This window comes from Lathyrus oleraceus, chromosome 4 (assembly GCF_024323335.1).
Source record: "Lathyrus oleraceus cultivar Zhongwan6 chromosome 4, CAAS_Psat_ZW6_1.0, whole genome shotgun sequence".
NCBI classification, from domain to species: Eukaryota; Viridiplantae; Streptophyta; class Magnoliopsida; order Fabales; family Fabaceae; genus Lathyrus; species Lathyrus oleraceus.
In genome coordinates this window covers 473,256,211-473,277,708 of record NC_066582.1, presented here as the reverse complement: position 1 = coordinate 473,277,708, position 21,498 = coordinate 473,256,211, and the positions used below count along the sequence as shown (strand labels likewise).

General features: G+C 37.2%; 2 protein-coding genes across 2 annotated transcripts; both read right to left on the bottom strand.

The window, feature by feature from the left end:
* Positions 1-14,043: 14,043 nt before the first annotated feature.
* On the bottom strand, positions 14,044-16,298 carry LOC127076241 (protein FLUORESCENT IN BLUE LIGHT, chloroplastic). The gene is made up of 5 exons (XM_051017836.1): positions 16,076-16,298; positions 15,539-15,648; positions 15,147-15,309; positions 14,670-14,993; positions 14,044-14,511 (listed from the first exon to the last, which is right to left on the bottom strand). Exons 1-5 carry the CDS (start codon positions 16,176-16,178, stop codon positions 14,309-14,311), a joined length of 903 nt encoding a protein of 300 aa, XP_050873793.1. The 5' UTR covers positions 16,179-16,298; the 3' UTR covers positions 14,044-14,308.
* Positions 16,299-20,139: 3,841 nt separating this feature from the next.
* Positions 20,140-21,086, bottom strand: LOC127138023 (uncharacterized). The gene is made up of 4 exons (XM_051064429.1): positions 21,051-21,086; positions 20,745-20,934; positions 20,482-20,558; positions 20,140-20,406 (listed from the first exon to the last, which is right to left on the bottom strand). The coding sequence occupies exons 1-4, from the start codon at positions 21,084-21,086 to the stop codon at positions 20,140-20,142; spliced, it is 570 nt and encodes a 189-aa protein (XP_050920386.1).
* Between the last annotated feature and the right edge of the window lie 412 nt (positions 21,087-21,498).

Below are 21,498 nucleotides of genomic sequence, written 5' to 3'. Positions count from 1 at the left end.
AAATAATTCTGATTTCAATTTTTTTTTTCAATCTACCCCACTTTTAAGAGGAGGCGCCAGACCAATTGGTGTCTCCTCTGAAACTCAGAGAGGAGGCGTCAATTGGATTGGATAGGGCTCCGTGTGTTGTCAATCCAATTGACACATATGTGTTAAGCTTTAAGGGAGGCGCTAGATGGATTGACACCTCTGTGTGTTTTGTAATTTTGTTTGAGAAACAATCTACATGATAGATAAATTCGAAATTGGACCAATTCATATTAATATTAATACCTCCAAGTCATGTATACAATCTGCCTCAACATATGACAAACATGGATCTGCATGACGATGAAACATCCAACCGTGTTTTTCATAACCCGTATCCACGATCAAAGGGTGAGTTAAAAGAGGGTGACATGTTCCACACTAAAGAAGAATGTGTGCGAGCTATCAAAAAATTTCACATGAATATCTCTGCTGATTTCACTATGAAACACGCTGATTCGAGAAGGCATGTCATCGAATATCGTAACATCCTTTGTAAGTTTCGGTTGTCTGCGTCTCACAAAAAGAGAAGTGACTCTTGGGAGATAGCTTCTATAGACCCACCTCATAGTTGCTTTGCAACTAACATTGAACAAGATCACCATAAATTAAGTGCTGCATTGATATGTCAAGACATTTTACCGCTTGTTAATAAAGACCCATCAGTGAAGGTGAGTATAATAATATCTCATGTCGTCACAAGATATAATTATACTCCATCTTACAAGAAAGCGTGCATTGCTAGGACAAAGGTTGTTGAACAGGTATTCGACAACTGGGAGGATTCATACAAAGAATTGCCACAGTTTTTATGGGCTATAAAAACATATGTACTAAGAACTGTTGCAATTATGGAGACATTGCCAGCAGTTACGTCAGACGGAACCTGTGTTGCTGGAAATAGAATCTTTCACCCCCTCTTTTGGGTGTTTGAACCGTGCATCAAAGGTTTTGCATTCTGCAAACCTATTATTCAAATTGATGGGACATGATTATACGGCAAATACAAGGGTACTTTGCTTATGGCGTTGCACAAGACGGCAACAACAATGTCTTTCCCATTGCCTTTGCTCTAGTTGAAGGTAAAATCGCTGGTGGTTGGGGTTTCTTTCTTCGATATCTCAGAACACATGTCGCTCCATAAGCCAATCTCGGTTTGATTTCAGATATACATGCTGCCATTGGGAGTGCTTACAATAACCATGATAACAGATGGAATGATCCTCCTTCTACCCATGTCTATTGCATTAGACATATCGCACAAAACTTCATGCGTGCAATCAAAGATAAGAACCTTCGCAAAAAAATGGTGAATGCTGGGTATGCTCTAACTCAACCGTCATTTCAATATTACCGTGATGAAGTTAGATTGTCTAATGCAGATGCAGGAAGATGGATGGATAACATACCAGTAGAGCGGTGGACAAGGGCATTTGACGGAGGCTGTCGATGAGGCCACATGACAACAAACCTTGTGGAATGCATGAATGGCGTATTCAAAGGCATTAGAAATCTACTGATAATCGCTTTGGTCAAAACAACCTATTATAGGTTGGCTTCTACCTTCACAACCAGAGGTGAAATATGGAATGCAGTGTTAATGTCGGGTCAAATATTCAGTGAATGTTGTATGAAAGTGATGAAGGAGGAAAGTATCAAAGCTAGCACACACGCGGTTACAGTCTTTGATCGCCATAGGTAAAATTTCAGCGTACAGGAAACAATGGACCACAATGAGGGGAGGCCAAATTTATCCTATGCTGTCAAACTAAACAGAAGTTGGTGCGACTGTGGAAAGTTCCAGGCCTTCCGTATTCCTTGCTCCCATGTCATTGCGGCATGCGCACATACTCGTCATGACGCTTACAACCATCTATCTGATGTTTACCAGACCATTATTGTCATGAATGTGTATAACAAAAGCTTCTCAGTGCTATCAATGGAGAAATATTGGCATCCATATGAAGGTGACATAGTTTGGCACAACGATGAGATGCAAAGAAAGAAAAAAGGACGGCCAAACAGCACGCATATTAGAACAAAAATGGATACGATTGATAAAATGATAAGACTATGTAAGATATGTCGTTAACTAGGACACAATAAGAACAACTATCTGAATTAAGGAGCAACATCTGCATCATAAGATAGTATCTCTTTTTAATTTTTGTAACCTTGGATTTTTATATATCATTATCTTTTTGTTACAACAAGGTTCACAACAAACATCACTACAACATAAACAATCTTAAAATAGAACATTTCTAACTAATTACAATAATCAAACTTATGTCATCTCGTTCAAACATCATTTCTCTAGCATCCTTATCAGTTTTAACTCGCACTCAACAAAATATACTATCGAGTTTCTCAATAATTCTAATTTTTTTTCACTTCTGGTATTTTTCCATCTAACCTACGAATCAGCTCCCTCTTCAGTTGATCGAAACTACAGATGTTCCAGAAGAGCATCAACATCAGAGGTTTGTCTCTAGAATAAACCATTTTTCCATAGCGGCGACGAACACCAAACATGTTTGCAATATGATGAAATGAGATGTAGAAAAATGATTCACACAATACCTCTATTTATAACACAAAAAATTGCACATTACACTGAGGGGCCGGACCAATTGGTGTCTCCTCTATAAAATAACACATGTGCGCCAATTAGATTAGCAACACCATGTGTTGTAGCCAATCAGAAGAATTTGGACGAATAAGGGTTCCATTGATGAACCCTAATTTTTTTAAGAAATAAGTGCGACATGAATTGATCGAGACCACGAATGAAAGTTTGTGTTATTCAAGGGATGGGTGACGAGAGCAATCCTAGGATTGTCATCGGGATGCATTTAAAAAGGATCTAGCATATTGGTTTGATAACTTCAACTGATAAAAGATAGTTGAACAATGTTTGTGGTGGGTTGAGGAGTGGGAGAATCAGTCATTTTGGTAGGTGATGAATTTTGTGTATGAAAAGGACTTGTAGGATAAGCCATGGATTAGGATTAAAGTTGTGAAAGATTTTGGGTATGAGAAGTTGAAGATGAATTTCTGGGGGAAAGGTGAAGGAAGAGTTGAAGATTTGGATTAGTGTTCTTGGAAATATAAGAAGATACAAAGATTTTTGGAAAAAGATTGAGGGATGGATGAGGTTGATTTGGAAAGATTGGTGAAAGAACGAAAGAGATGATGAATTTCTGGAAAAATATGAATGAATTGATGAAGGTGTATATACGTTTCTTAGAAAAATGGGTGAAGATATGAATGTTTTCTAAAGAAAAAAAAATGAACAATCTAAGGAAAGAAAGGTTTTTTTTGGAAATAGGTATGAATAGATGAAGATTTGGAAATGTTGAGAAACGATGTCTAAGAAAACAAAGTATGAATGGTTTCTTGATTAACAAGAAACTCACAAAGTAAAGGAAAATATAGAAAAGAAGAGAAAGAACAATCAAAGTGGTTAAAAAACCAGGTTCTTGATTCAATTACACATTAGGTTACAATGTTTACAATTGAATCTCAACCACACCACTTTCTCCACCTGAATAGAATTATCAGGGATTGATGGAGAAGTGGTGACTAGTATGCTATTTATAAGAAAGCTAAATCATAGCTTTCAACTAACATACTAAAAGATTTGCCCAACAAGCCGTCCCAATTCGACATGCTAACTTAAACACTAAGTTAACATATTTCGACATCATGATAGAACAAGCTTCAAATACAACACACACATCTTCGACTCCTACATACTTGATCAGACTTTGACTACAACATGCACAACTTCTTTCGAACCATGAAGCTACTCTTGTCGAGGCTAGAGTTCAATCCAAATACCACAAATCTCCACCTTGGAACAAACTCTACACTAACAAAGGAACAAACTAGCTTTTATCATGCAACTTTAGCAACTACATAGAGTGGAAGAACTTGCTACTAGACAATGACTTAGTGATCATATCAGCAACATTGTCATCAGTCGAAACCTTCAGCACTTGGACTTCTCCACACTCGATTATCTCTCTGACGAAACACAACCTCACATCGATGTGCTTGGTTCGCTCATGATAAGATGAATTCTTCGACAAGTGTATTGCACTTTGACTATCACATTTAATAATGATAACTTGACCTTGAAGTTTAAGCTCCTTAGTAAAACCTTCAAGCTACAATGCTTCTTTCACAGCTTCTGTGAGGGCAATATAGTTCACTTTAGTGGTTGATAAGGCAACAAACTTTTGAAGTGTTGCTTTCCGACTAATTGTTATGCCAAACATAGTAAACACATATTCAAAAATATATTTTTTAGAATCCATAGAACCTGCATAATCAGAGTCGACAAATCCTTCGATTTCAACTTTGGTATCATCACCACAGGCTCCACCATAAATCAGGGCTCTGCTAAGAGACCCATTTATGTACCTTAGGATCCACTTTAATGCTTGTTAGTGCACCTTTCTAGGATTGACCATATACCTACTTACAAGGCTCACTCCGTGCTCTATGTTTGATCTCGTACAAACCATAACATACATATAAGAACCTACTATACTAGCATATGGAATGCTATTCATATAGCCTCTTTTGAATTCGTTACTAGGACATTGGGTCATACTTAGACTTAATTGAGAATTAATTGGTGTTAGAATAGCCTTTGAATTCGACATACCAAACTTGTCGAGAATCTTCGTCAGGTATGTCTCTTGACATAAGCATAATCTCGACTACTTTATATCTCTTTGGATGTCAATCCCAAGAATCCTAGAGGCAACTCCCAGATCCTTCATGTCGAACTCCTTATCGAGTTCAACCTTCACCTTCATAACATCCTCGACATTCTTGCTTGCTATGAGGATGTCATCCACATAAAGCAACAAAATAACAAGTGAATTTCCAAGTCGAAATATGAAGTAAACATAGTGGTCGAGCTGGCTCCTAGTGAAACCTATGTGTTCCATGAACTTGTCGAATCTCCTATTCCATTTCGAAAAGATTGTTTCAGGCCATATAAAGACCTATTCAATTTGCACACATAATCTTCCTTCCCTTTTCTGCATACCCTTTAGGTTCCCTCATTAGGATTAGTTCATCTAGATCACCATACAGGAAGGCAGTTTTCACATTCATTTGTTCAAGTTCTAGGTCGAACTTTGCCACCATAGCAAGCAACATTCAAATGGATATATGCTTTACAACATGTGACAACATGTCATTGAAGTCAACACCCTTTTTCCGAGTGAACCCCCTAGCAACCAACCTTGCCTTAAATCGCCTCGACATCACTCTTTTGATTCCTTCCTTAACCTTGAAAATCCACTTAAAACTGACTAGCTTGGCTCCAGTAGGTTTCTCGATCAACTCCCAAGTGTTATTATCATGAAGAGATTTCATCTCATCATCCATGGCTTTCAGCCATTCAGTCTTGTTTCGACTCCTCACGGATTCCTTGTAATCTCTAGGTTCTTCATCAAGAACCTCACTTGTAGAGATTAAGATGAATGCTATGAGATTTACATAACCAAGTCTCTGAGGTGGCATGATGACTATTCTCGACTTGTCTATTTCCAGCAGGCAATCATTATCAGTCTCCTCATCTTCATCAGAAACTTGTGCTTCTTCTTCGACTTCATATGAGTTATGCAATTCAGCATCAATATGCTCCACCTAAATAGGAATCTCTTATTGTTCTAGCTCTTATCCAGAGATCTTCGAACTTTGACAAATTTCATCAGTTTTCTTGAAATCCATCTCAACTTCATTGGAAACTACATCTCAACTTATGATACACCTCTCATGACATGGTCTAGGCACCACAGTATGTAAGCTTGGACTCCTTCAAGGTATCCAAGGAACATACATCTTAGAGCTCTCGGTTCAACCTTGTCTTTCCTAATGTAAGAATAGTCTACATAGCCAAATACACTAAGTCTACCGTGATTAGGTGGATGTCTCGACCTAACTTCTTCAGGTCTGTCTTCATTCCCTAGGCAGACGAAGGACACCTATTTATCAGGTATGATGCAATCACAACAACTTCTGCCCAAAACACCTCCTTTAATCCCGCACTAACCAACATGCACCTCACTCTTTCCAGAATGGTTTGATTAAACCTTTCAGTCAAACCATTTTATTGAAGAGTACCTGCAGTAGTTCCGTGCCTTGCAATACCAGACGCAACACAATAGCTGTCGAAAGCCTCATTACGAATTTCAAGACCATTGTCGGTCCTCAACCTCTTGACCTTCCTGCCAGTTTGGTTTTCGACCAGAGTCTTCCAACTTTTGAAATTTTCAAAAGTTTCATCCTTAGCTTTTTGAATGAATATCCATAACCTTTTGGAATAACCATCGACTATGGATATGAAATACTTTGCACCTATGTGTGAAGGAATTCTTGCAGGCCCCCAAAGGTCAACATGGATATAATCAAGGGATCATGTGTTCTTTGTTTACCTTTATTAAACTTCACCCTACAAGATTTACCAAATACACAAGGTTCATAAAACTCCATTTTTTCGACCTTGTCACCACATAGAAGATTTTGTTTCAACAATTCAACCATTCCTCTTTCACCGACATGGTTAAGTCTCTTGTGCCATAGCTCAATCTTCGACACAAGTTTTGTGGATATCACATCTACTGAACCACTTACAACCTTAGTCTCAGGGGTATACAAGCCTTGTTTCTCCACACCTCTCAAGACTTCCTTCGACCCCTTCATTACCCTTAGGATACTTTGCTCTCCTTTGAAAACATATCCTTTCTTGTCAGATTCACCAAGAGAAATCAAATTTCTCTCAAGTTCAAGTACATACATGACATCAGTCAATAGCCTTATTGGCTCATCATAGAAATCAAATTTCTTGCAATTTTGCAAGCTTTGTTGTTTCCCACCAGTACTGATCCACCATCTTGGTCGCATAATTCCTCAAACACGTATTTGTTTGGAGTCATGTGCCAAGTGCAACCTGAATCCATAATCCACCCATTGCTAGAGTCGCTACTTGAAACCACCAGGACATCAAATGATTCATAACCATCTTGCACAATGGTTGAATTACCAATATCCTTTCCACCATGATGATTCAGTCGATCATGTCACATCTTTCTTATATGACCCTCCTTCTTACAATGATAACACCTAATAGTAGGAGCATTACCACCATAAGAATTATGTAGATCTTTACCTTTCTTCTTCTCAAACAACCATCTTTCTTCAAGAATTTCCCCTTAACAGACAAACCTTCACCAATTGCCAATAGCTTGTGCTCCTTTCGTTCATTCAATTCCTTATAGTACAAGGATTATTGAACTTCTTCAAAAGTCAACGAATTTCTTCCATACAAGAGGGTTTCTTTAAAGTGGGCATGAGATCTTGGTAAATCACACAATAATAGCAACACTTGATCTTCATCATCAATCTTGACCTCGATATTTTCAAGATCAATAATCAACTTGTTGAACATACCTAGCTGCTCATCCAAGATTTTGTCTTCACTAATCTTGAATGAATATAAAGCTTTCTTCCGGTAGAGTTAATTGACCAAAGATTTGGTTATATATGAACCTTCAGTTTCGTCCATATACCAGCTGCAGTTTTCTCCTTCGAAACCTGTCGGAGAACCTTATCACCAAGGCTCAATACAATGGCACTATGGGCTTTCTCGATCACCGTCATATTCTCCTTCTCCGTTAGGGCAACATCCATCTTCTTCGATCCTTTTAACGCTTTTAACAAACCCGATAAACCAGTAGGGCTTGCATATTTAAGCGCCACAAATCAAAATCGTTCACATCGGTGAACTTCTCAATCTTATACTTTGTTGATGGCATCTTCTCTTCCACGCTCACCACACCAATTTATTGAGAAAAGATGCCCAGAAAATAGAGTATGAATGGTTTCTTGATTAACAAGAAACTCACAAAGTAAAGGAAAAAATAGAAGAGAAGAGAAAGAACAATCAAAGTGGTTAAAAAACTAGATTCTTGATTTAATTACACATTAGGTTACAATGTTTACAATTGAATCTCAACACCACCACTTTATCCACCTGAATAGGATTATCAGGGATTGATGGAGAAGTGGTGACTAGTCTGTTATTTATAAGAAAGCTAAACCCTAGCTTTCAACTAACATACTAAACAATTGACCCAACAAATTGGCCCTTTTGACATGCTAACTTAAGTACTAAGCTAACATATTTCGACAACATGCTAGAACAAGCTTCGACTATAACACACACATCTTCGATTCCTGCATGCTTGATCAAAATGCGATTATAGCATGCATAACTTCTATCGAACCATGAAGTTACTGTTGTCAAGGCTAGAGTTCGATCAAAATACGATAGGAAAAAACTTCTGAAAAATTTGTTGAATGTTTGAATATGAATAATGGGGCCAGAAAAAACGCAAGAAGCAGAGTGGAAAAAATGTGAATAATTAACGAATTACCACCATTTTTCCTTATCTCAGGCTTCAGAAGGATATCAAGAAATCTAGAATGGGCCAATGAAAGAGAGACACGTGTTGGTAGATAAGAATCAAGAATATGGTGTTATGGTCCCTTGTCTTGGATCGTGTTGACGCAGTCCTACACGCGGTAGAAGCTTTTTTTCGACCTATAGTGAAGGCAAAAACGAACTCGTCCTTGACAAAGCGTCTTCTTAAACTCACAAGAACTATTTGATAATAATTATTAATGAATTTTATTACTAATCTGAATGCCTTTAAATAGGCTTACAATAGAATAAGAAGCCCTAATTAAATTAGGTCAATAACTATTTTTCCCTAAAATTACTATCATTTGAATTTAAATGATAACAATCCTAGTTAATAAGTAGATTATGTTTTAACCTAAATCTTATGCTAAAAATAATGAAATTCAAATTTAAAATTCTAAATACAAACTCATTAAAAATAAATAAAATAATAAATCTTAATTAGCATAACTAATCCTAATCAGCAGAACTAGATATTTATATCATCACTTGCACTCTCGATATTGAGCTTGTCATCAAGCTCAAATTCAAGATAAGTCTCGCGAAATTGATCAAAATGTTCTCATGTTTTATCTTCTAGAGTATATCCTTTCCACTGAATGAATAACTCTATAATTCCTCTATTTATTCTACTGGAAAGAGCTTCTTTGGGGATAGGTAAGACTTTGCCATCAAAGACTTGGGGTATGTTCTCCTTCTGGTTTAGTGAGCAATGCAGTTTGTGTTCAAATAATCGAGTCATATTCATAGAAACCCTAAGATTTTGTGGTTTTTAAAGCTCAACGACTATTTGTAATTCATCAATTAGCCCATTACTAAATAAGTATAGTTGTTGAGGCTTAAGATCATGGGTTCTAGCAAGCAAGGACTGAAATAGACGTTGATAATCATCCACATATCCAGTTTGTTTGAGGTTGGCGAGTTCTCCCAATGGATTATTGCTCATAGGGGGCCCGAATCGTATATAACAACTTTCTTTGAAACGTTCCCACCCTATTATGGGTTCTTCTTCTTCCATTTGATCGAACCATAGTTGTGTTTCTCCTATGAAATGAAATGCAACCAAACCTACCTTGTCTCCTTCATCAATTCTTTGGTTTATAAAAAACATGTCACAACGCCTCAGCCATCCTAATGGGTCCCCTATCCCAACATAAGTGGGAAATTCAATTCTAGAATAGTGTGAATCATGCCTCCACACATTTGCGAGTTGTTTTTGTCTCTGTGGGCATTATTGTCGCCACTAGTATCCCTTCCATCTTATGAGTTGTCTTTACTTGAACAATTACTCACTCATTGAACTATGATGGATAGGTTAGCCATCTGCTCTTCTAGAGTAGTCTTCCTAGTTGTCATATGTTCCATGAATTCCCTCATAGTTGATGCTAAATCCGCGTCACTCACGTTGGCTCTGGATACCAAATTATATGGTCCCTTGTCTTGGATCGTGTTGACACGGTCATAGACGCGGTAGAAGCTTTGTTTCGACCTATGGTGAAGGCAGAAACGAACTCATCCTTGACAGAGCCTCTTCTTAAATTCACAAGAACTGTTTGATAATAATTATTGATGAATTTTATTGCTAATCTGAATGTCTTTAAATAGGCTTACAATAGAATAAGAATCCCTAATTAAATTAGGTCAATAACTACTTTTCTCTAAAATTATCATCATTTAAATTTAAATGACAACGGTCCTAGTTAATATGTAGATTATGTTTTAACATAAATCTTATCCTAAAAATAATGAAATTCAAACTTAAAAGTTCTAAATACTAACTCATTAAAAATAAATAAAATAATAAATCCTAATTAGCATAAATAATCTTAATTAGTAGAACTAGAGGCCCATATCAAATGGTGGAATCTAACTCTGCATGTAAGCAACGCGTTTGGAAAGAGATGGAAAAGTCTTTGAAGAAATCATTTGGAAGATGATGCAGAAGAAAAAAAAATAGAGCAATCACTTTTTCACTTATATCATGTTAATAAGATGGAGGGGAAGCATTTGTTTCATAAAGAAACTAAAAAAGAAAAGAACATTTTAGGGGATTTCTATGGCACCCTAAGTCTTTCTACCACACCATGTAATTTTTTACAAATGCCCCATGTTTTCAGAGGTGCATCTCCAGACGCACCCAAATGTAAGTTAATGTTTAAATAATTCCGAAAATACATTTCCGAGCGCAACCAAATGTAGGTGAACGTTAAAATATTTCGGAGATGCATCTTCAGAATATTTTGGAGCATAGGTTACGATAGACTCTTCCCCTTCCATATTTCACAGTTTTCACAAACCTCTCTCAAAACACTTCTCTACATCTTAATCAAATTTCATCAAAAAAGGCTCAAAGGAACATCAAAATTCATTTGTAACATCATCCAACTTCATCAAACATCAATTTCAAGTATGTTTTTTGATTTTTTGATGAATGTTTGAGTTTTGGTATAAATGAGTAGAAATCAATGATTAGGTGTAGAAATGATAGAAATCACATCTGACATAATTTAGACATAGTGCATTAGTTGTTTGTTAGCTAAAAATGGTGATCAAAAACAAATTTTTTTACCTTGCATATGTTACATTACGCCATTGATGTTATATTTTGAGTTGCAGAAAATTCCGGAGATGCATCTCCGGAATTGGTCAACGTTTAATATTCTGCAGGTGATTCCAGAGATGCATCTCTAAAATTTCCTGCAGTATTTTTTCCCTCTAATTCTCTTGTTTGTGTGTTGTTTGCGTGCACTAATGGCATGTCTTACTTTATCTTACATGGATAGTGGATGATAGACATGACAAACTGAGGCAAGGCAGGGTTGCTTAGCACGCATTTGTTTGGCGGGAGCGGAGCCAGCAGGTTCCGGAGGCTCCAGGTCCCTCTGATCAAGCAGAGTCGTCTACTTTTAGGGCTCGTACTTCTGCTCAGGCCACTCCACCTTCATCTTTCCATAGAAGACGAGAGTCAGCATCTGACACATCACTTCCCTCATCCTTCCGCCGACGTCAGGTTTCACCATTGCCTCCTCATACGAATGACGATGCTAATCCAATCCCACCTCCTAGTGATGATGTTGTTGATCCAGTGCCACCTCCGGAGGGTGAGGCTGTTGTGGATGTCGAGCCATAGACTTTTGAAAGAGGTGCATTTGATTTATCCTTACTGCCTTTATATCCAGACCGTAGTGCAAGACATATCTGGGACTGAGAGGTTGCATTTCTGACATTAGTTGGATTCTTAATTTTTTTAAATGTAAATTCCTAACATTTATTATTTTCTGAAAAATTTCAGGAGCGTGATCCCCATAAATTTGTTAACCACGGGAGGAAGATTGTTGCCTTGCCTCAACAGGAGGTGGATTGGTTTTAGTCTGTTGTGTTCTTATCTGGCCTGGCGGGCTTGTGCATGACCGGTTACACTACGGTCAACCACGGGATGCTGAATGCGTTCGTGGAGAGATGACACTCTAAGACCTAGTAGTTTCATCTCCTGCATGGTGAGATGTCTATCACACTGGACGATGTCTCGTGTTTGTTACATCTTTCGATAAATGGGAGATTCCTCGATCATGAGAGAATTACCAAAGACTAGGCAATGAAGATCATGGTAGAACATTTGAGGGATGATCTAGAAAAGGTGATGAAAGAGGTGGATAAGACCAGGGGTGCTCATGCTATAGTTGAGTTCCTGAGGAAGATCTATGTGGCTAAGATCCAGAGAGAAGAGCAGGATGATGGTGATCATGAGCAGGTGGAGGTCCACAAATCGCGCGCATTGAGAGCATGTCTTCTTTTTTTGGTTGACACTATTATTTCTGTGAACAAGAGTGTCACTTATCCTGATGTTGTCTATCTACAGTACTTTGTGGATCTCAAGCATATCCATGAGTACAATTGGGGGCGGTTTGCTTGGTCTACCTGTATTCGAAGTTGAGAGATGGATGTATGTGGAAGACGAAGTAGGTCACTAGCAGCATGTCACTACTGACGGTAATTATTATTAGTCTTTGATTGTTTTTTATTTTATTTTCATTTCATATTTGCAAAGTCATTACCGAGGATTTGTGTGTTCTAAACTTTTGTATTTCAGGCTTGGATTCTCCAACACTTCACGCGCATCTCTGGTTGGGCGAGTGTGCCTGAGTATACTGAGGATATGCCGCATACTATTTCTTTTATCTCGCTCAGAGGGAACCAGGCAACCGAGCCTTTCAGAGTCTATCTTGACTATTTGGTTGCTGAGGACATGCACTTCAACAGTTATGTTAATCACCGTCAGACGCGACCATTTGGCGATATAATGTTATACTTTAGATGGTTGACTTGCGGATCGCGTCTCACTGCTTCCCATCTGCCTGAGCGCGTCATGCGGCAGTTCGGTTATGTTCAGACCATTCCCAAACACCTAAGTGTCTCTACTTCTCCTGCCTTGACACATAGATAGATAGAGGAGATGTTTCATGATTACGAGAGTCATCTGGTATCGGAGGAGGCATGGGCTACCATAGCTGAGAGCGAATAGAGCTATGTAGACGAGTACATCAGATGGTTCTTCAGGGTGTCGCATCCGTACATGGTGCATGCTGCTCCAGGAGATCCACCGAGGCCAACTCATCAGGAGATACTAGAGGAGGAGCAGGCTCAGCTAGATCATATTGATGATGTCTTCCATAGGTGTCATCGCATAGTGGAGATTGTGCGGGCATGCATTGATGAGGGTGTCTTACCTAAGGGGTCTGATGTAAGGCGAGTCCTAGATGCCATCATGACAGAGGCATATAGGGCATTGTTGTACCAGAGACATCACCGGAGGACAGGGGAGATTGATGATCGAGGAGGATGAGAGGTTGACAGACACACGATAGTAGTCTGTTTTATTTTGTTGTAGTACTATGGTTTGTACTTTATTTTGACGGTGTTACTACATTATTGATCTCGATCGTACGATATTTTCAATATATATTGCTATTTTATTTTTGTATGGCATTTTTGGTCCATCTAGAATTATGTACATTATTTGTTTATTTTCGATCATACGTTATACTTCATCTGAACACATATAAACAATTTATAGCATGAAATACATGTTCTGATACATTTCAGAGATGTATCTCTGGAATAATCACGGATATGCATCTCCGATACCATTTAAATGTAAATGGCACTTGAGTGGGATGTATTGAATGTTTAAAATTATTTCAAAGATGCATCTCCAAAATATTTTAACGTTTATTCAAAAATATGTGCGTTCGGAGATGCATCTCCAAAAACTAAAGACATTTAAATAATTTCGCATGATGGCTAAGAAATATTTATGGTACATTAAAAAATTCCCAAAATTTATTATTATTCCAAAAGTTTTAAAAAGAAAAACACAACAAGAGTTATTATTGGGGTTAATATAGTAGGCCCAATGAGAAGTTTGTTATGGCCCACAAATACCTCAATTAGATACCTAATTAAAACTAACTAAAAAAATAAAATAAAACTAAAAATACATTAAAGAATAATTAAGTTGTAACAATCACATCTTTCATGGACCAAATTTGTGATTCTCTTAAAATCAGTTTTGCCTCATTCCACAAACTAGAAATTGAAGATAAACATTATCTCTAGTTTTAAACTCTCCTTCAAAATAAGTTATAACATCAACTTTACAATCTCAATAATAGCTTAACAATAACAAAATAATGAACTCAAAAAAACATTGACTTAGAATAAAATGCATGAAAAATATTGTGAATAAGAAGAAATGTAGAACATTTGGAGTAAGGATTAGTCCTTTTCCAACCTTGCAATATACTTGTCATAGTATTGTCCTGCTTTTTCAAGGTCTCCAAGCTCAGTGTAACAATCTGCAATTGCTCCAAAAGCTTCTGTGCTTCCAGATTCTTCTCCTTCTCTTTCGGAGATCGACAAAACCATGGAATGGTATTTAACAGCGTCTCGGTACTTTCCTTGTCTTTGCAATGAAGCTCCTGTAATCAAAACATGCAAATATACTTACAGTTGGTTTGGATTGACTTAAAGCTTATAGCATATAAGTGTTTTCGTATAAGCACTTATGCTATAACTTGTTTCGTATAAGCATTTAAGGTAACACGCATTAATAAGCAAAATAGAGAAGATTGCAAACCTAGACCGCGAGCCGCTTTTTTCTCCTCGATAGGATCCTTAATATTCTGTGCAAGCTCGAGCGCAGACTTAAACTCCGTGAACGCTTTATCTGGCTGTTGATTCCTTAGAAAGTTCTTTCCACTTTTTAACTTGGAAATCAGTTCTTGTTTCTTTGGATCAACAATAATTTCACTATCAGGTATTCTACCACCACCAATGGGAGCATAGCTCAAAGTCGGAGCATACGATTCAATTTTCGCTTGCTTCCTTAAAGCTGCATTGATCTGGAGTAACTGCTCGTTTAACCGCTGCAATTCTCCTTTCCTTTGTCTTGCGACCAAACCTATCATATGATCAATCAATTCAAGAAAAGGATGCGATATCACTTACCCATAAGAAAAGCACGAGCAAAATGCATCGACCAGATTTCAGTAAAAGCTCAAATTAACATTCACAAGCTAATATAACTGTACATCGGAATCTCATAGTACCTTACCTCCTACCGTGGCTCCAATGAGTGCTACTGCTAGCAGTATAGGCATATTGAACATAGAGTTATCAGCTTCACATGTTTCAGCCAAAGCTTTACAAGGCATCGAAAACATCAAAATGTTGCTCGCAAGAAACAACGGCAAAGGGAATCTTTGAGGCATGTCTTCCTGGCAAGGCAAACAATTTCAATCAAAAGTCAGAAAAGTATGCATAAACAATCATTCGCATAACCTATGAAGCAATGACATATACACTGGACACGACACGACACTGACAGAGATAGTGATTTGAGAAAGAAATTAGAAAAGTTGAATTTAACAACGTGTATCGATGTCATGTTGGCGCGACATAGGTATTAAGACTTTTACAGTAAAATTATCAAGTACATAGACATACCTTACAGTTTGAACAATGAAGCACAGTTGGAGTTTTAGAAGTTACATGAAAAGCATCTTTAAAGAGTGGCACAACCTTGTCTACTTTTAAAGAAAGACAAGTGAATTTTCCTGATTCATTCAACAAGTTCAATCTAATGTGAGTATCACTCTCTTATAATAATAAGAACCACACACTAAACCACACATTTTCATTATCTTAACAAAACTCAGCTAGTTTCCATAAGGTGCTGATGGTAAAGAAGATACATAAAAGTAATTGGACATTGTTTGGATAACAACTTAGTTAAGCTTTTACGCATAAGTGATTATTATATAAGTGCTTATGTGTGAGCATTTTTTTTGCAACCATAGATTCATTGTTGATGACCTAAATGCTAAAATCATACTAGCTTTCATCTTCCAAAACAAATAAAATAATCATAAATTTCATAGAAACAAAATTTCAAAAAAAAGTTTCAGGTGTAAAAGATGAAGAAAGTTATGATTTTGAGTGTGATTATAATGGGATAAGAAGTGTGATTAGAGAGTAACTGACCTGAAAGGTGAAGATTGGTGTTGTTGGAGCAGAATTGAGGGAGTGTTGAGTGAGGAGGAGAGAGGAAACAGGAACAGCGTACGACAACCGCCATTTCTCTCATTTGTGCAGAGGTTGTTTGGATTTTGATAAGGTAAAGATGAGAGATGAAAGGATAAATGTTGGATTTTTGGGGATAACAATGAGAATCCTTGTATTGTGTCTCTATGTACTGTTGCTGGATTATGATTATTTATTACAACTTATACTATGTGTTTAGGACATGGATTTTTTTTACCACTTTACTAAATTCTTCTGCTTTTTGTGTTTTTTTTTATCCACAAGGTTATAATAGACATTTTGTTAACTACTAAAAAGGTTAAAAATAAGTATAGGTTTATATGTTTTTTAGTATAAGCTTTGAGTTTTTTTTATGTAAAGAATTTTTTTTATAAATATTTTAACTACACTGCTTTTCAAATTATTTGCTAATATACCTTACTACTTGTGCCACTAAAAAAATAAATCTAATATAGTGCCGTTAAATGAGTTGAAGAAAGTTGTATAGTTATATTTGTTAAAATTTTAGATTAGGGCACCCTCTTCCCATAATTATGTCGTTTAGATGGAATTTGAGAGACTCGTCTAAGGGACTCCTCAAACGTGAGAGTCAAGTAAGAGACAGTCCCCGCTGACTCCTAAAAGATATGTGATCAATAATTTTTCCTAGTAAAAGGGGAGTCGTTAAGACCACGTAAAGGGATAAAAATTCTAACTCCTAAAGACCCCTATAAATACATTACCTGGTCCCGATTGATAAAGATGCTAGACTCCGGAGGACGAAAGCACTCCAAAACCTGAATCACCTCACGGTCCAAAGAAGAAATGACACACGAATCCACATTCATAGTGAATTTAGGATCAAAAGTCCAAGATAGGGGAAACAGAGCTCGCCTCTCGCTCTTAGGATAACAGGAAAAGTATTATCCTACCTTTTTATTCGAACGAACTTGTCTTTCCAATCCTCATAAGGACTGACGAATGGCTTCAAAAAAAAGTACTCCAGAAAAAGGGCGCAATGTTACCCAACCACTGCTGGGAAGAAACTTCGTCCTATATAAATACAAGAGCACCCTGATAGAAGGAGATACCCCTAAGTTACATTAGATTATTTGAAAAGCCCTGAGTATACCCCCAAACATTTGGGGTAACCTAAGGAATGGCCACATTAATGGTAGTTAAGAACTACATTTCGAAAGAGGAGAAAATGACCACAACCCTTAACTCGTAGATAACGGGAAGATGGAGGTAGAAGTAAATAAAAGATAAATCACTAGGTGTCCATGTTTTCTCTCTCATATCTCGAGCAATGTTCCACGAGCACATCTCTCTCTCTCGTGTTCCATAAGCACATCTCTCTCGTCCCATACTGGAAAAGTTGATGCGATGATGAAACTTGTTCGTCATGTCTGTAGTGGAATACAAATAGGCAATGTCTTTGACGTGGATAAGCGTAGTTTTCTTTCCCATGGTCGGTAGAAATGAAAGTTCAAGAGGACCAAATCTAACACAGGAAGGCTTTTACAAAGAAAAAAGAAAGGAAGGGAAATGATGCTTTTGAAAAATATATAGGAAGTCCAAGGAAATGGGTTCACATGTTCACCCAATAGATTCCCACCAGAAGCGGGAAAGTGTCCACGCCTGGAAGCCATGTCCATGCCTCTTCTCCTCGAACACTCAACCTAACCAAAATGATTGACATTTAGATGTCTCAAAACATCACCCCAAAATATAGACGTTTATCTAAGCTTATTAAACACTCATGCCACGGTAATGCCTGTAAATTTAAGTGTCTTTCGCTGAAGGACTTGCCAACTATTTTACATGTCTTCCGCTGAGAGACTCGCCCTTCACTAAGGGACTCGCCCTAAGGTAGGAACCCATCCACCAAATGAGATTGTTCTCAGTCGAAGGAGACGTCAATAGGGAGAGGGGTGTAACACCCTACTTCCCGACTCGACAAATAATTAAATAAAACATGGGTAAAACATAAATCCTCCAAGTAGGATGCTACTCAAGAACAATAAAACCATATTTTAACCCCATAATGGAAAATGAAATTGTTTGATAAGCAACGGAAATTATAAAATAGTTGGCATAAAAAGCCTAAGCAACATTATTAGTTTGAAAAATGGTTCATCATCAAAAATCAAAGGAAAGATGTGCAACATGAAATAAATAACAGAATAACATGTTTCCCTCGTGTTAGATATCAGAGCGACTCCAACTATAAGACTCGATCGACAAACAACTAAATAGGCACAACATCGTCCTCAACCTCAATCTCATACTCAGGTACCTGATTATTTATACTCCAGAGGAGCACAAGTGAAAAAATACAAAAAAAAAGGTGAAAATATGTTCAAATAAGAATTGGTGCACAAAATAATCAGAGTAGATTCACACATCACAATTATGCACATATCAAACATTCACCATAATATCATGTATTCATATCTCACCCATATCACAATCAAACTCACACAATCATACAAGAGTTTTCATTAATACACAAGCATCTCATTTGCACAATTATTATGTAATGCAATGCAACCATTGAGTCAACTCCTGCTCGTCACGGTCCCCACTCTAAATCGAGCTCACAACTCAACTCTATATGCATGCGGTACCGACTCAACATTTGGTTCTTCATATGAATCGGGTTTCAATCAACTACGAACCCCAAGCCCCCACTCTGAGCTGCAAGCCATCACTCTAAGTTTGGGATAAGTCATTAGTCCCCACTCTGAACTAACAGACATGCCTCTTTCACAACAACAATAACATATGATGCATCGCATTTAATCATGCAACGATAACAACATAATCGATGATTACAGTCCCACTCTGACTGTAAGACTCACACAACATCATCAACATAGAAAATATTATAGCCTCAATCTGACTATAATCAATCATGTACTTAACGCAATATGAGTAGTTCTTAATCCGAACCACTCGCCTCATAATCATCGACAAACATGTATAATAATTCACACAATTATATATATTAATTCACAACATATATTCATACAATAATAATACATCCACATATCAATCATATCACAAGGCACTACCACGAGGTAGTTGTGCGCGTTAGCTCTCTAACACTTTAAGTGACACCTCATTTGGACCTACGGAACTAAAGTTATGATAAAAGTCATCGGATAATAAAACATGGTTCAGTTCATAAATTTTTTCAAAAGTAAGTCAGCATTAAACGATTCACATCAAACTCAATTACTCACTACCTTCTCCAAATTTCACTTAAAAATTGCATGCAATCAATTAATCCCTTCAATTTTATCATGGATTAATCAATTATATTCATACCCGAAAACACTCAATTTCACATCAAAATCATCATTGAATCAATTAGTTCATGAACACAAATCACCATGATAGCAAAACACAATTTCATAACATAAAAACATAATTGTACTCATTATCTACCAGATTATGATCAATCAAATAGAGAAAGAAAACCCTAATGGATGTTAAAGGAAACATCCCCTACCCTTTCATGATTTAGACACCCTTAGGTGAATAATCCCCTCCCCCTCCCACACACACACTCACCCACCTTGTAATTCCAACAAAAGCAACCTTCTAAGGTCTTCTCTCCCAAAAGCCATAACTCCCATCTTCTTCTCTATTCTCCTCTTTTTCACGTATTCTCAAAAAGGTTCTAAAAACTTATTTCTCTAATTTTCTGAAAATGTAATATTCTAATTAATTTCTCATAATTCAATTTTTGCCCCAACTAAAACTCATTTTCTCTCCAGTCACCACTTAACTCTCTCAATTTCCAAAGTCTGCCAAACTCCTCATATTCTACCAATTTTCTACTAATTAATTAATTAATTCCCACCAAAAATAGTTAAATCAGCACAAATTACCACAAATGTCGACACCGGCCAAACACGTCATGAATCACACCAAAAAATATTTAAATCAATCAATCATTTAAATCAAATAAATAATTAAATAAATGGCCAATTAAGTCAGAGTGTTACAACTCTCCCTCACTTAATGAATTTTTTACCTCGAAAATTACCTAACGGGAAAATCTTTGGATAAGACTTTTTCATCTTACTCTCGAGCTCCCACGTCACACTACCACCAGCAGGACCACCCCGAACCATATTCACTAAAGTGATTTCTTTTCCTCGCAAGTGCTTTACTTCACGATCCTCAATCCTCAATGATAAAGTCTCAGTTGTCAAGTTCTCTCTAACTTGAACATCATCCAACTGGATCACATGAGATGTATCATGAATGTACTTCATCAACTAATACACATGAAACACATCATGAATATTAGAAAGATATGAAGGTAACGCAACCCGGTAGGCCACCTCTCATACCTTCTGAAGAATATGAAATGGACCAATGAAACACGACGTAGGCTTCTTAGACTTCAACACACAGCCAACACCAGTTACTAGAGTAATTGCCAGGATCACATGGTCTCCCTCTTAAAACTCAAGTATTTTCCTCCTCTTATCATGATAGCTCTTCTTATGAATCTGCGAAGCTTTCATATTATCTTGGATCATCTCGATCTTCTCAGTAATCTGTTAAACTATCTCAGGTCCAGGCACAACACTCTCACCAGAATCATACTAACACAAAGATGTCTTACACCTTCTACCGTATAACGCCTCGAACAGTGTCATTCCAATACTAGAATGGAAATTGTTGTTGTAGGTGAACTCAACAAACGATAAGTAACTATCCCAGTTACCTCCCTGCTCCAAAACATAAGCTCTCAGTAAATCCTCCAAGTACTGAATAGTCCTCTCTGTCTGACCAACTATCTACGCGTGATAGGCAGAATCTAGCTTCAGCTTAGTACCCATCACTTCCTGCAAACCCTACCAAAACATCTATGTAAATCTCGGATCCATATCCGACACAATACTCGATGGAATACCATGTAAGCTAACAACCTTCTCAATATACAACTCATTTAGCTTCTGCAAAGGATAACTAATCTTAATCGGTATGAAATGAGTCGATTTAGTCAGTTTGTCAATAATAACTCAGACAGAATCACATTCCTTCGTTTTCCTTGACAAACTTGTCACAAAATCCATGGAAATGATGTCCCACTTCCACTCAGGAATACTCAACGGTTGCATCAGACCCGACGACTTCTGATGTTCAATCTTCGACTTCTGGCAAGTCAAACATGCATAAACGAATTTAGCTACTTCCTTCTTCAATCTTGGCCACCAAAACATTTTCTTCAATTCTTAATATATTTTAGTATCATCGAGATGAATAATCAGACCACTCATATGATCTTCCTCAAGAATACTCTTCTTAAGCTCTGGCACATCTGTAACACCCCAGACTGCTTTCAGGATTACCGACTGGCC

What these genes read in the sequence shown, in the direction of transcription:
- LOC127076241 (XM_051017836.1), bottom strand. Translation starts at nt 16,178, where the DNA reads ATGAGAGAAATGGCGGTTGTCGTACGCTGTTCCTGTTTCCTCTCTCCT. An exon ending in CATTGGAGCCACGGTAGGAG is followed by an intron (nt 14,994 to 15,146) that starts GTAAGGTACTAT and finishes ATCATATGATAG; the next exon opens with GTTTGGTCGCAAGACAAAGG. An exon ending in AAAAGCGGCTCGCGGTCTAG is followed by an intron (nt 14,512 to 14,669) that starts GTTTGCAATCTT and finishes TTTTGATTACAG; the next exon opens with GAGCTTCATTGCAAAGACAA.
- LOC127138023 (XM_051064429.1), bottom strand. Translation starts at nt 21,086, where the DNA reads ATGAGTTGTATATTGAGAAGGTTGTTAGCTTACATG. An exon ending in GAAGGTTGTTAGCTTACATG is followed by an intron (nt 20,935 to 21,050) that starts GTATTCCATCGA and finishes TATCACGCGTAG; the next exon opens with ATAGTTGGTCAGACAGAGAG. An exon ending in CATTTCATATTCTTCAGAAG is followed by an intron (nt 20,407 to 20,481) that starts GTATGAGAGGTG and finishes CATGTGTATTAG; the next exon opens with TTGATGAAGTACATTCATGA.